The sequence below is a fragment of the Setaria italica genome, chromosome IX (assembly GCF_000263155.2).
Source record: "Setaria italica strain Yugu1 chromosome IX, Setaria_italica_v2.0, whole genome shotgun sequence".
In the NCBI taxonomy this organism is placed as follows: domain Eukaryota; kingdom Viridiplantae; phylum Streptophyta; class Magnoliopsida; order Poales; family Poaceae; genus Setaria; species Setaria italica.
Window position 1 is genome coordinate 40,271,219 of NC_028458.1, and position 15,102 is coordinate 40,286,320.

General features: G+C 45.0%; 1 protein-coding gene across 8 annotated transcripts; it reads left to right on the forward strand.

Annotated features, from left to right (window-relative positions):
- Nucleotides 1–5,588: 5,588 nt before the first annotated feature.
- On the forward strand, nucleotides 5,589–12,348 carry LOC101780129. 8 transcript variants are annotated; one of them, XR_002675641.1, is made up of 8 exons: nucleotides 5,589–6,504; nucleotides 6,965–6,995; nucleotides 7,081–7,171; nucleotides 7,318–7,375; nucleotides 8,347–8,435; nucleotides 8,530–8,777; nucleotides 8,850–8,912; nucleotides 9,866–10,268. XR_002675641.1 is itself a non-coding variant. In XM_022822832.1 (6 exons), the coding sequence occupies exons 1-5, from the start codon at nucleotides 6,909–6,911 to the stop codon at nucleotides 8,861–8,863; spliced, it is 672 nt and encodes a 223-aa protein (XP_022678567.1). In that variant the 5' UTR covers nucleotides 6,511–6,908; the 3' UTR covers nucleotides 8,864–8,912; nucleotides 11,284–12,348. The 8 variants fall into 8 exon arrangements, 3 of the variants coding, with proteins under 3 accessions (XP_022678567.1, XP_022678565.1, XP_022678566.1); XR_002675640.1 differs by having other exon boundaries at nucleotides 6,965–7,171; nucleotides 8,311–8,435; XR_002675639.1 differs by lacking the exons at nucleotides 6,965–6,995; nucleotides 7,081–7,171 and having other exon boundaries at nucleotides 8,311–8,435.
- The last annotated feature ends 2,754 nt before the right edge of the window (nucleotides 12,349–15,102 follow it).

Here is a 15,102-nt window from a genome sequence, read left to right on the forward strand (position 1 = left end):
GATGTCCCTACAGAAAGCATACTTCCACAGAACCACCCCGAAGCCTCGACAACGTCCTGGGTGTTCGGGATTCCTGAGCCAAAGTTAGCTCATCGTTCTCTCTATCAGGCTTAAACTTTCCCGCTTTATAATCTTCAATGTTTTTGATAAGCCTAAGGGCCTTCTCATATATTGTTTCATTGAAATAAGTGTCCCATCCTAAGGGCTAAGGGTGCCTCTATGAGCGCAATACCAATTCTTCGATCGATCAGGCCAGTCAATTGTCGCTGGTATGATACCTCGATCGATTAGGTCTTGTTCCATCTTTCTCCATTTGGGAATTGCACTCCTATAACCACCTTGCCCTAGATGATGATGGTACTCCTTGTTCTAGGCATTGCTTGAGTTGACACGAACCTTGTTCGCACTATCTTCACTCCTCTTGTATTCCAGAAATAAGTTCCAGTGATCTCTTAACTTTAGCCAGTAATTAAATTCTAGACTTCGGCCCTTCTTTATATAGTTACTATCCAGATTCTTCTTGAAGGCCTGAAATTGGGTTGCCATCTTCTTGAGTGTCCAGTCTTTCACAACTTTTTCAACGACACCATCAGGAAGTGTGAAGTGTTTCTTGACATCTGCCGACAACATATCTTTCTGTGTCTGCGGGAGCACGTATGGATCATCTTTTTTACAGGACTTCCATTCTCGAATGTTGATGGGCACATTGTCCCTTATAATAGCCCCGCATTGACTCACGAACTTTCCAGTGACTTTATCGGGACCAATTGACTGGTCCTCTTCTGTCACTTTGGGGATGTAAAACCTTTCCTCTATTATCTCTGTACGACCTCGTGGCTTATTTTGCTTCATCGATCCAGAGGGCTAAAAGTTCAAGATTTGTTAATTAGTATATAGTAATAATGAATATGAAGTTATAGATGGGGTAAAATAATAAAAATAATATATACCTCGCCAGAACCTTCCATCATGGCAATGTCTTGTTCCGCATTGTCATCAACGTCGTGCTCGGGCTCATCGTTGCCATCACCGGACATGTTGAGGAACATGTCCGCCTGGCTACCCTCATCCTCGGCGTAGGTTCTTAGAACGTTTGAGCCACTCCCGTCATCAATAATCTACTCCATTATATACATTTCATCATGTTCGTCTCCCAACTAAATTAATAATGACATTAGTTATACACACATGTAATCATAGATCCATAAAATTAAAGATTGTCTGAAGTAGTACAATTAATATATAAACATGAAATCATATAACAACCATGAAATAAAAGAAACTGATTGAAATATACACATGAAACCATATATTAAATTATAAATAAATATACCTGGAATCATGTATACAATAAAACTTATACAATTTATTACATGAAACTTACATGAAATTAAACATTAAAAATTCACGCAATTATATATGCAACTCCTCTACTTGTGTATTGTCACCAAAAATGTCATTCCATTATATATACAACACCTCTACCAAATTTCTACTATATTATACTAATGTATACTAAATTATACTAATTTTCTAAGATTTCATACTAAATTATACCAATGTATACTAAATTATACTAAATGTATATTAAATTATACTAAGCATTTATACTAAATTATACTAATATATACTAAAATGTACTAATTAATTTATATTAAACTAGACTAATTTTCTAAGTACTATACTAATTTATACTAATTTACAAATTTATACTAAATTATACTAATTTCTAATAATTTATACTAAATTTTCTAAGCATTTCTAATAAATTATACTAATTTTCTAATAAAAAAATCCGACTTGCGTCATCAAGCCGGGGCTTGTGTCAGCGTCCTACCTCTTCAACGAGAGGGCCGAGGCGCGGAGGAATGGCGGCGGAAGGCGCGCGGGAGACGGTGGTGGGTTGGGGCACCGGGAGACGACGTGGCGGTGGGGAAGGAGATGGCGTCGGGGATGACGACGCGACAGATCTTGGAGGGGACGGGGGACGTGGTAGCCGACGACGACGCGGCGGGGGACGGTGCGGCGGCAGTGCGACGCGCTGGCGAGAAGCGTCGAAGGGCGTCGGGGTGCCACAGGGATGGCGTCGGGGCGTCGATGGGGACACCGTGGCGGAGCTACTAGCCGGTGGCACGACGGCCAGGGGGACGACGACGACACGCGGTGAGGCAACGGTGGGGCCGGCCGGCCAAGAGGGGGCAGCGGCGCAGCTAAGGAGGAGGACGGAGAGACACGGGGAGTGCCGACGGTGGATGCAAGGCTGGTGCTGAACATCGACGATGAGGCACGACGGCAACGACCGAGGAGCAGAACATGCGGCGCGACGACGACGGCGGAGAGGAGACAAGGCGGCGGATCGGGGTTTGTCTGGCGGCCCTAGCGCCTCCTGCACCCTCCTCGTCGCCACCTACCCCTCCGCGTCCTGTCACTCAGTCTGTGACTGGGGCAATCCAGCCAGTCCACTACTAGGGCATGACAGCCTCGACTTCTTCTCCGCCCTCTCCGATTCCGGTGAATTATCGCAGTGCTCTGGCTCACGCCAATTGGCGTGCTGCCATGGTCAACGACTTCCAGGCTCTCATCAACAACGACATCTGGTGCCTCATCCCGCAGCCGCTCGGTGCCAATGTTGTGTTGGGCAAGTGGATCTTCTAGCATAAGTTCCATGTTGATGGGTCCCTCGCCTGGCACAAGGCGTGCTAGGTGGTTCATGGCTTCTCCCAGCGTCACGGCATCGACTACGATGAGACCTTTAGTACAGTTGTCAAACCAGCAACGATACGAACTGTCCTCATCATCGCCACTTCTCGTGCCTGGCCGATCCACCAGCTGGACATCAAGAATGCGTTTCTTCATGGACACCTCGTAGATACTGTCTACTTCCAGCAGCCTCCCGGCTTTGTCGACCCCGCCGCCCCCAATCATGTATGTCTCCTACAGAAGTCCTTGTATGGACTCAAACAGGCCCCGCAAGTGTGGTACCAGCGGTTCGCCTCCTTCCTTTGTTTGCTCGGCTTCATTGCCTCCACCTCCAACACCTCCCTTTTTGTCTACAAAGAGGGATCGAACCTCACTTACCTGCTGCTCTACGTTGATGACCTCATCCTCGACTCTTCTTCGGCACATCATGGGGCGTCTTCACTCCGAGTTCGCCATGATGGATCTTGGGGACCTGCACCACTTCCTTAGCATCTCCATCACGCGTTCCTCCCAGGGCCTGTTCCTGTCTCAGCGACAGTATGCCTTGGATCTTCTTTAGCGTGCCGGCATGGCTGAGTGTCATTCTACCATGATTCCAATTGACATTCATGCCAAGTTTTCGGCACACGACAGCACCAAGCTCCAAGATGGCTCTGAGTATCGGAGTCTTGCTGGGGCTCTTGAGTACCTCACTCTGACTCGACCTGACTTGGCGTATGCGGTTCAGCAGGTGTGCCTCTTCATGCATGACCCACGCGAACCCCACATGGCCCTGATCAAGCGCATCCTGCGCTATGTGAAGGGCACGCTCTCCTCCGGGCTTCACATCATCACTGGCTCTACTCAGTCTCTGACTGCCTACTCCGACGCCAACTGGGCTGGCTGCTTGGACTCTCGACGATCCACCTCCAACTTCTGCGTCTACCTTGGCGACAATCTAGTGTCTTAGTCCTCCAAGCGTCAGACCATGGTGTCTCATTCCAGTGCTGAGACGGAGTACCGTGCTGTGGCTCATGCTGTGGTAGAGTGTTGCTGGCTGCGTCAACTTCTTCAGGAGTTTCATCTCCCGCTTGCTTCAGCCACTATTGTCTACTGTGATAACGTGAGCGTTGTCTATATGACAGCCAATCCGGTGCATCATCGGCGCACGAAGCACATCGAGCTTGATATTCACTTCGTCTATGAGAAGGTAGCGTTGGGTGAGGTCTGGGTTTTTCATGTGTCGTCCTCTCATCAGTTCGCGGACATCATGAAGAAGGGCATGCCACTTCCTTTGTTCACTGAGTTTAGGTCCAGTTTGTGCGTCCATGATCCTCCCGCTTCAATTGCAGGCGGGTATCAGGAAGTATATGTGTATATTAGGATGTATTTATCCTTTCCTTGTACTCCAAGCCATATTGGCAATATATATAGAGAGAGGTCACCCCCCTCATTGGGGTGTGTGGTGTTTCCCATCTACTTCTCTACATTGGGACTAAAGCCCCACCAGATTCCCTTGTCCTAACTAGCCGTTACAACTAGGACTAAAGGGGGCTCTTTAGTTCCGGTTGATATTACCAACCGGGACTAAAGCTCTCGTCGTCGGTGGTGGCTGGTCGTGGCCATTTGACCCGGGACTAAAGCTCCTTTAGTCCTGAGTCCAAAAAGCATTGAGACATATGTCTCTGGATGGAAGGTCTATTCTCTACTAGTGCACCCTAAAAACATGCACAAAGGTTGTCACTTGAAGAGGAAGACAATCAGAATCTATACAGGCATATCATCGTCATCATCGTCATCATCATCAAGAGTTTCTTCATAAGCTTGTAGGAAGTTGTACCCTCCCATTGTTGAACTAACGCTACTGGAAAAGTGAGTATTCGTCCAACGTATTAGTACCAAACGTCTTTCCATCCGGTACTAACACACGGCATTAGTACCGGTCATCACGCACAGTGCCACCAGAGCCCCTATAGTACCGGTTTGGAGGCTCAGCTGGTACTAAATGGCGGCACATAGAACGCGTGGCCGACAAGTAGATTCTCCAAGGAAGCTATTTAGTACCGGCTAGTGGCTTCAGCCAATACTAAATGGTGAAAATACCATTTAGTACCGACTAGTAACTTCAACCGATACTAAATGAAACCATTTAGTACCAGTTGAAGCTCTCAGCCGGTACTAATGTCAACATTTGCTTTATACATAAATAAGCTTCTTCCTTAGCTTCCTCCCCTAGCAAGCTCAACCATTTGCTCGGGCTTCATTTTTCTTCACTCAACTAGCTTCTTCACTAGATTGGTTAGCAACTTCATTCTCCCTCCTTTAGTCATAATATTCTAGATTTTTTTTGAATGAGTTAGTTTTATGTTATAAATGGAGTACTTGTTGATCTTTTAGAATGAGGAGAATGGAGAGTTTTTTAGAGTGAGGTGAATGGGGAGTTTTTCAGAATGAGTTTTATGTTATAAATCGAGTACTAGCTTGTTGATGTTTTAGAACGATGAGAATGGAGAGTTTTTTAGAATGAGAACTAAATATTATAAATACATTTACTCTATCTTTCCCCTACCTAATATTGATCAAGTTTTTTATCTAATACAAACCTCTATATCCATTTTTCACGTAATACGATGTAAATGGACCGACAATTGATGTAATACCTCCGCTCCTCCAATACCAGAGAACAGAAAAACTTCAAGTCCACAAACTCTGACTAAACATCATAAAAGAATTTTAAAATAGTTTTCCAAACACCTTTTGGAGCTAGATTTTCATTATAGAAGTATGGTGGCCAATTATCAATTTAGGTAGAAATTTGTTCATTAACCTTACTCTATTGGTTGGTTTTGGATTGCCAAAATGAACAACCATGCCTCTCTGCTCTAAAAAATCGAAGAGGCGAAAAAAACTTCGTAAGTCGGGGTTCCTCCGCTCCGGTTTCGCGTCCGCGAGGCACCAGCGTCGTCCGCTTCGCCTCCCTCCATCCCACGCTTCGCGGTTGGCGCTCCGATCTCCAGCGCGTCCGCGAGGCACCCAGCGCGGTCTGCTGCGCCTCCTTCCATCCCGCGCTTCCTGGTTTGTCCTCCGATCTCCAGCGCGTCCACCCTACTCCTCCTCGTTCGCTCTGCGCCGCCGCCGCCGCTCGCCCTCCTCCTCTCCTCGGCTCGGTCTCCCTGCGCCACCGCCGCCGCCCACCCTCTCCTCTCCTCAGCTCGGTCTCTCTGCGCTGCCGCCGCCACCTGCCCTCCTCCTCGGCTCGCCCTCCGCCTCTCCTCGCCGCCCTGCACCACCGCCGGTGTTGGTGTAGGATTGAGAATCGATCATTCAGCACACCGGCGACGGGTACGGCGAGGAGGATAGCCGGCCACCATCGCCGCTCGCCCTGCGCTGCCGCCCGCCCTCCTCCTCGAGTCCGTCCACCGCAGCCACAGCGTCGTCCCGCTCCTCGGCGCAGCCACGGCGTCGTCCTTCTCCTCGACGCCGCCACGGCGGGGCTGCCGCGGGCCACCGCTGCCCAGTACAGCAGCCCCGCGCGGGGGACGGCATCGCGGTCGTGGAGGTGATGGCGGACACCGTTGCCATGCCGAGCCAGCGTCCACGCTCACCTAGGTCTGTAGGAAGTCGAGGATTCAGCAGATCACGTCCCCGGCCAAAGGAGTCATGGAGGATGTGGACATAGAGCACGCGGTTGCTCGCCATGGCTCCTCCCCTCCATTCGCGAGGAGGAGGCAGATGCAGCAGCAGCACCATGTGGAGAAATTTTCTAGCCAGGATAGTGCTCGATGAAATGCCGACCCGATAAATCGAATCATGGAACATCCACAGGTGTGTATCATTGCATCCCTTGAATATTACCTTTCATGTTAATAGGTTATATCTATCGCAGGTCATCTGATTTTGGCCCTTCATGCATAGCCATCAGTTTGATAACTCCCATCCTTACTTGTTAGATCCCAAACAGAAATTTGTCCTCCAAGCGATAATGTTTTTTCGTAGCAATTCATCTACTTTAAATAATATCCTCCCTACTGCTAAAAATTGACACTAATAAGCTTGATAATTACCATTCTTTACAGACACAGCTCTAGCAGAAATGGCATTGCATAGGCCACTCTGAAAGGAACGCACACATGAATTTTATACACTAGGTCCAAGAAATCACATCAATTTTGCAACTATGCATATGCACATATAGTTCCAAGAATTGCTGGTGTCTATAGAATTGCACAATGACTGCACAATGCTATCTTCTTAATTCTAAGAACAACTTATTGAATTCTCACAGGCCGGTCTTCTCAGATAAGAATCCTCAAACTGTATGTGAAATCACTACCAAATCGTCTTATGTTCTACTTGAAATAATTACTTCCGGTCCTTTCTCATACATATATGTCTGTACAGGAAGGTTTAAAACTCTTAGGGTCATGCATAATTTATCAACACTCTCACGATTCTTCCAGGTTTTATTTCTGCAGGTGTTAATTTTGTTGATGTAGGTATTCTACCCATCTTACTATTCTCCATCTGTGTTGACATTAATCTTGTTCTTCGGATACATTTTTTTTCTTCCCTTTTTCATAGTTTTAGTAACGTTTGAAGCATCATTTTGATTTGTGTTCTAAAATCTGTATGTTGCAGTTTAAGGCACCACTGGTTGTGGTGGGGATGCAACCTGCACCTGATGGACAACCAACAGGTACATTTCTTCTATTTTCTTATTAATTTGTCCTCACGAATGGCCCCCTGAATAAATTATTTTTGTCGAGCCACCTATGTAGAATCTTTTTAATTGGTGACTGGTGATTCAAATTTCTCTCATATTGATGTTATTATGATTTTTGAAAACAAAAATATTTACTGGCATCTATTTGCTACCAAGTTTGATGATTACTTGAACCATAAATGATTATTGTGTTATCGTAGATGTCCTGTGAGGCAAAATGAACCATAAATGATGAATGTTGTCTGGAGCTATCCTACCAACGTATTGACTGGCTTACAAGATTGATTTTGATCAATGTCGTGTTTAATAAAATTTATTCAGATGCATCTTTTCATTCCAATCTCTTTTCTATGGCCAAACTAATTCAAAAGCTTATGGTGGGGTTAACTAGATATTATGATTCTTAGACCAATCTGCCTGTTTCGTAAAAAAAATTAGGTTTCTACTTAGTATAGATAATCATATAGGATGATAAGCATGTTGCAATGCAGATGTATTCATATTATTCAATTATCTGGTGTCTACTTTGCTCAAGCTTTCTATTGAATTTTCTAACTATCTGTTGTGGAAATATTGTAAATATTAAGGCATAACAAAATTGTCCAACATTATCAGGAAATTGTGTCCTACTACATATGTCCTTACACTGTACTTTGCAATAGTTATAGGTATGTATGACTACCAATTTGTGCTTTGCAGTATTTTTAGCTATATTTTCCCTCTGCAATTAGATCTTATACGAACAAGCTTTTCAACAAGGACCATAGGAATCAGAGATAAAGATTCCAAGCTGGTTATATAACCCTTAAATATTTTAGTTATCCATGTCAAGTCTCTAAATCTTTTTTCGCTTCTTTGCATATTGATGTCATGTGTTGTTGATGCTATGTTGATGTCTTTAATTGCAGTTCTAGGTGCTCATTTATTATCTCCATACTCATCAGGTGCAGGGAGCTTCTCTTGCTTCATTTGCTTCCATCCTGAAGATGTTTGACAAAATACCACAGTTAACTAGCTCTGCCTCTACAGCAAGGTAACGTTCTTAGCTACAAATTATCATTTTTAGGATATAATATGATTTTTTTGGCAAGCTTTTAGTCCAGTGATATAAATTCTACATTTTCAAGGATGCAAAAGGATGATCATCCATTTCCTGGGTTTTTTTTTACCTTGGTGCCTTCCTCCAACCATGCCGCCCTCTCCGTCTGCGTCTCCTTGGCAGCGGCAGGCCATGAGACAAGGAGGAAGCGATGCAGCTTGACGATGGGGCCTCTCCGCGCTGGCCCCTTCCTCATCTCTCTCAGCACCATCATGTTCTCACTGTTGAGCAGAAATGGGGAATTGAGTACTGCTAGAAAGTTGAGCTGCCTACTAGGTACACATTTGATTGATTGGTGCCTTCTTTGCTAGATTACTTTTATCAAGCTAAGGTTTGTGTGCTGATTAGGGTGCAATAACTAAAGCATGAAAAGCAAAGCCTGGGCAGGAGAGGAGGATTAAGAGCAATCAAGTATGTTTTCTTTTCTTCTTCAGGGGATATTCAGTAATCAATTGTTTAAAAAACTTACATCTATTTTTCTTACCTGTAACTGGCATGGAGTGTTGCTATTTGTTTTGGTTCGAGGCTGTGTATTTATCTAAGGGTATAACGTGGATTTTCTTTTCCATTAGATGCCATGAGAGAACACTATGCTAGAAAATGATTTTTTCCCATTTGATGAAATATAGTCTGATTAATGTGTCACTGATACATGGAGTACATCAGAATGTGTCCAATTTAAACACTGAAGAACAAGACCATTAATAACTGTTCTTACAGTGGTTGTTTCATGTTTTCTTTTGATTCCATACCCGTGGTATTTTTTTATCAGTGCACTCAAGCATGTTAGTTTAAGAGAATAACTTGTAGGAGAATCCATAAGGACTTGTTGAAACCTATCACTTTGTGTTTATTTCGAGTGAATCTTTAGCATCCCATCTATTTCTTGACCTACATCTTATATATGTTTGCTATCAGATCTGGGTCTTGCAATCAAAACTGTTGAATAACTTGTGGGATATTCAGTTTAACTTCATTTGTGTCAATATTTTCTTTGTGATAGGGCCTCACAGGCAAAGAAATAGGATAGATGGGGGTGGCCTATATTCGTACTTGATCCACATGATTATTGTCCTGCTGAATCCAATGTAAAGGTTGTTCAAATCGCTGTTAGAGCTTGCTAGAAATGAATACGATGTAAAGGTGATTAACTGTCATATATTGTTTGGGAATTGGTCACATGATTATTCTTTTGCAAGTTGAGATAAAGAGCATCTAAGCGTACTTATGCTTATATTATTACTCATTGCAAAGTCATTTTTTGTTTCACATTGGGGGCATTTCGCATGTGTTTGAGTTTGTAGAAGTAAATATTTCACATGATAATATTTGATGCTTATAGATGAAATTTGTTTTGCCTGTAGCAACGTATAGACACGATCCTAGTCAATTATCAAAATGCGGTATTTGCTCCAAAAGACATTTGGACAATTATTTCAAGATTCCTTTATGATAAGCCAGAGTAGGTGGACTCGTAGATTTCATGTTGTACCATTATTTTAGGATTGGTGTATCTTTTTATCTCCCAAATTAATGGTCGATCCTATGTTCTAAATATCTCATTTATGTAAGATTTAATATATGCGCTAGATTATGTCAATAGGTTCTTAGGAATCGACATTATCGATATGAATTGTAGTTTGTATGTTGCGATGATTAGCTGTCACGATGTGGACGATCCTAGGTTCTAAGTATCTCATTTCTGTAAGATTTAATATGTACCCTGAATTTCATATGTAATGTACTCTAATTAATATTTGTGATGAATTTTTGTCTCTACTATTTTATATATATACATACATACATGTGACAATATTGTCGTAATGATTGAAATATTTTATTAGAATTAAGACAGTATGCGCGAGAAAGAAAACTGCTGGAGGCGAACAGTTTCAGCTCCTGTCAATTTGGCAACTTTAGTACCGGTTGGAAGCATGCCCAGTACTAAATGGAGGAATTTAGCACCGGGCAAAGGTTGGAACCGATACTAAATGCCCCTAATTTCATATCTCGCCATTTAGCAACTTTAGTATCGGTTGGGAGTCCTGCCCGGTACTAAATGGAGGAATTTAATACCGTGCAAAGGCTACCACCGGTTCTAAAGCGTCCCACCTACAAATACTTCATCTTCTCTAAACACTTAGCAGTTTTCAAAAATTAGCAGTTCCTCCCTCTGGTCGCACCGGCCTCGTCCTCGTTGCCCTCGCCCACCGTCGCTGCCTGTCCCCCATAGCTGTCGCCATCGCCATCGCCCCGTCCCAGCTCCATCGCCCCCATCACCGTCGCCATCGTCCCGTCCCCGACCACTGCCACCCAGTCCCTGGCCGCCATCCCCATCGTCACGCCTCTCCCTTCCCCACCTCCCACGTGAGCCACCGCCGCACCTCTCCCTCCCCCGCCTCCCCCGTGTGCCGCCGCTCCTCCACCGTGCGTCCTCCCCGGTTAGATTTTCTTTTTTTGATAACTTTGATTTTGATGCATTAAAATGATTTTGCTACCTATATTGTATTAAAATGGCTATGATTTTGCTTGAATTGGATACTAATTTGTATTGGATGTTAAGTAGTTAGTGATACAATTATGGCATAAGGCTATATCTCTTGGAGGACATGTAGATATTCACGAGTAGCATTGTGATAGAATTGCAGATGGCTACGAAATGATGGTCTACATTGAAATAAATGTATATGATGTGCGTATATGACAATGAATTATTGGTGGCAAAGTTGACTAATTAAGAAAAATAATGATAAATTATCTTATCACAATTTTATTTGGACAGTTTGGGCTAACTATGGCAAGTGGAAGTTTTTCTCGCCGTGGAAGTGGCCATCGTGCTGGTGGCGGCCGTGGACAGTCATTGGCTCGTCCTCGAGAAATTCACTTCCCTAATCACATCATTGACTTGCCAAAAGATGATCGAAGCAGAGGAACAATTCCTAACATAGTAATATTCTTTCCTTCTTGTAATTGGTTTTTTTACTACACATGAATAATTCCTAAATTTACTTACATACAATTTAGCTTATCGACAATATTAGATGGCTGAAAGATATTATCGAAACTCTAGGTGGTACTTCTCCTTTAGTGCAATCCGAGATAGTTAGTTCACGGAATTTTAAGAGTAAAAATCTCTTTTCAAGTACCCGTTCGAGAAACATAGGCCAACCGGATGAGAGTATCAGGATAGCTCATCCCGATGGTTTCAATTGCCGCATGGGATCAATTAGCACCAAGTAGGGTAACATTTGAAAGGATTGCCATGGAGGCCTACCTACAACAGCGATCATGGGTACTTTGTGCTAGACTTGTCAATTTTCGAATAAAGGCCCTCGAGGAGGGAGAAACTTGAGAGGCTTTGTCAGCTGAATCAATATGACATGGTATGGAACATATCTAATCATCCTTTTATCTTTAACTATGTTACATCTTTTAAATTTTATCATGTTATTCTCTTCTTTTAGGATGTCTTTGGTCAAACCTTAGTGGCAATGAGCTTCATGTGATTCTGGCTCAAGTCTTAGATATGTTGAATTATAGTTATACCGATGGAAACCCGATATGCACCAAAGATTTCAAGCTCCAGGCTCATCTCACTTTTTACAGGCTATTTCAGTTGGCGTCATCTCCATGGTTCGAGATTTATGGCAGTGCATGTGACCGTCCTTGTGATGTGTTAGAGAGTGCACTAATTCATGCTCTAGCTTATATTGATGAAGTTCTAGACTTTATGATTGGAGACTTAAGCTATGTGGCATATCTACGTAAGCAAAGTGAATTATTAAATATGTAGCAAGCATGGATTTACTCCTACCATACACTTTTCTTATGGATTTGAACTTGTTATCTCTAAGACCTAAAGTATTGATGTACGAACTATTGAGTGTTAATGATTTGAATGGTTGATACTCGTGATACTTGGATTTGAATGGGTTGATATATTAACCTAATATTATTAGTAAAAGCTCCACCAGATACGAGTACGAATTAAAACAAAAGGGTAAAAAAAGAATAAACTTTATTAGCGGTAAGTAAAACCAATCGGTACTGAACTGTTGTCCGTAACAGTGCGACGTGGCCGGTGGCTCGCAGTTTAGTACCGGTTGATGTTACCGACCGATACTAAATAGCGTATTTAGACCAGTACTAAATGGTGCTAACAAAGCGATAATGGTCAGGCGTCCGGTACTTACCGGGTACTTGAAGTAGATCCTCCGGTAGTGTAATAGGCATCGAGGGGTCCAGCAGCTCGGAATGATCTAGATATTCCCTAGTTCACCATAAATACAACGAACTTTTGTAAATCGACAAGCATATATAGATGCTAATGTAATACTGCTGCGCAACAATATACCCCCTGTTTAAAATTAGAAGGCTTAATTCGCCTGGTTAGGAAAAGCCTATGATAAAAGATTAATTCATAATTTATAACACAAATTGATGTTATTATATCCAAATTAAATAGATACTTATGATTAAAGTTTTGTATCACATAAATGAAATTCTTGGTCACTTGAACTGACGGCAAATAAAACGATGATTTGAAAACCAACGCAACTAGAGTAGTATATATTAAGCAAAGCATGTAGTATAGATCAACTCACTGTAAAAAGCAGAATGCGTCGAAACTCTCGTATCGTGGCACCGCGCTGCTCCTGAGCATGCCTACCCTGCGGCAGGTGGAGTGGAGGACATGGACGCCGCAGGGCACGAAGCTGCCGCCGTCACCGTCGTGGCCACCTTCGACCAAGAAGGTTGTGATCAGCGCGTGCCGCTCGGCGCAGCCGCAGGGCAGGTACATGTTGATCCAGACGGCGCACAGCATGCGGCCGGTAAGATGGACGACCGACCCAGACCATTCTTCGTAGTACGGCCACAGCCTGTCAACCTCCATGGCCGGTGCAAGCAGCTTCCCCTCCTCCGGTGAGAACTCGTACGCAAACAGATTAGCGCCACGGACGAAGTAGACCGTGTCATCATCGTCACCTCCGAAATGGACCGCCCTGCCGGAGATGGGTTTGTAAGGGGATTTGCCAACAGTGGTGACAGGGGTCAAGGTGCCGGCGGCGCAGTCGGAGAAGAAAATGGAGTCGATAAGGGACAGCAGGATGAATCTGTCACGGATCACAGCATAGCCCTGGAGATGGCAACCGCTCAAACGGGAGTTCACGAAAGGCTGGTACAATATATCGACGCCGGCAGCCTCCTCCCAGGCAGCCTCACCGTCGTCCAGCCGGCGCACGACAAGGCGCATGCCGCCGTCGCTGCTCCCGGTCTCGACGGACGGCGCCCAGAGCTTACCCCGCGCCGAGACGGTTACGTACGAGGTACGACCCGTGAGAAAACGGAAGGGGAGGCAGAGCGGACAGGCTCCTAGTGCCAAGGTCCACAGCGAATCCTCTGACTGGAAACTGCAGCGCGGCGAGGGCGGGGGGCGATCCGCAGCTGGAGATGGCTCCGCCGACTCCGGGCGAGTGCGTGCACAAGACGTACAGCCGCCGGCCGTCGGGGGCCAGCGCGGCCGTGGCGTCGGAGACGAACAAGTTCTCCTCGTCGTCCGGGGACACGGCGAGTAACGGCTGGAGCGTGTCGTCGGTGCGGCCGATGACCCGGCCGGAGGCGGCGACGCGGAAGCGGTGCAGGCGCAGGCGCAGGTTGTGGAATGGCTCCGCGATGGAGGTGCAGCCGACGAGGACCGACCAGAGGGGGCGGTCGTCGGCGTCGGCGTCGGACGGCACGCGGATGTAGTCCCGGCCGGGAGCGATACGCGGGATCTGGGGACTGCAATACTTACTCCAGCAGCAGACGCATCGGAACAGGTCGCAGTTCTCCCGGTCCTCCGCAGCTGGGGAGCAATCTGGGTTGGCCGTCGCCGCCATGGATCCGACTGTTGAGGCAGACGGGGTTTTCCGCACGGTGCCGGTGTCTTCGGGCAGGCAGAGTCTCGTCTCAGATTGATTGGATGATCGCAATAGATACGTACGTGACGGGTATACAGATAGGACCCTGAAGTTATCACTATGTCTAAGAAACTCCCCCAAACTTAAAAACCAGAAATCTTACACCCTCCAAGTCTCAAAACCAGACAAATTAGCCCCCTCGACCATTTCAACCTGGTTTCTCACGTTGTTTTGCTGATGTGGTAACATGGGCCCACATGTCGATACCCACGTGACCAATTTTTTTTGCCATGTCACTTGTATGGGCCCACTTCTCTCTCTCAATCTCTCTCTGCTCCCGGAGCTTGCCGAAGCTCGTCGTTGTAGGCCAGAGCGAACAGCGAAGTCCTGAAGCCGTTCAAGCTCTTCTCTGCAGCTCGTCAATAGCAACCGAGTAGACAGGTCAAAGAAGAAAATGTATCCAATAAAACATCTCAAGCCACCCAAGCAGAAATTCATCACAAATGAAACAAGAAACCAGCCTCGATTTGTGCCCGCAAAGCTCAGGGTGCTGGTTCCCTTTGCTTATTTTTAGCACATCACATCGAATGTTTAGATACTAATTAGGAGTATTAAACGTAGACTATTTACAAAACCCATTACATAAGTGGAGGCTAAATGACGAGATGAATTTATTAAGCCTAATTAATCCATCATAGCAA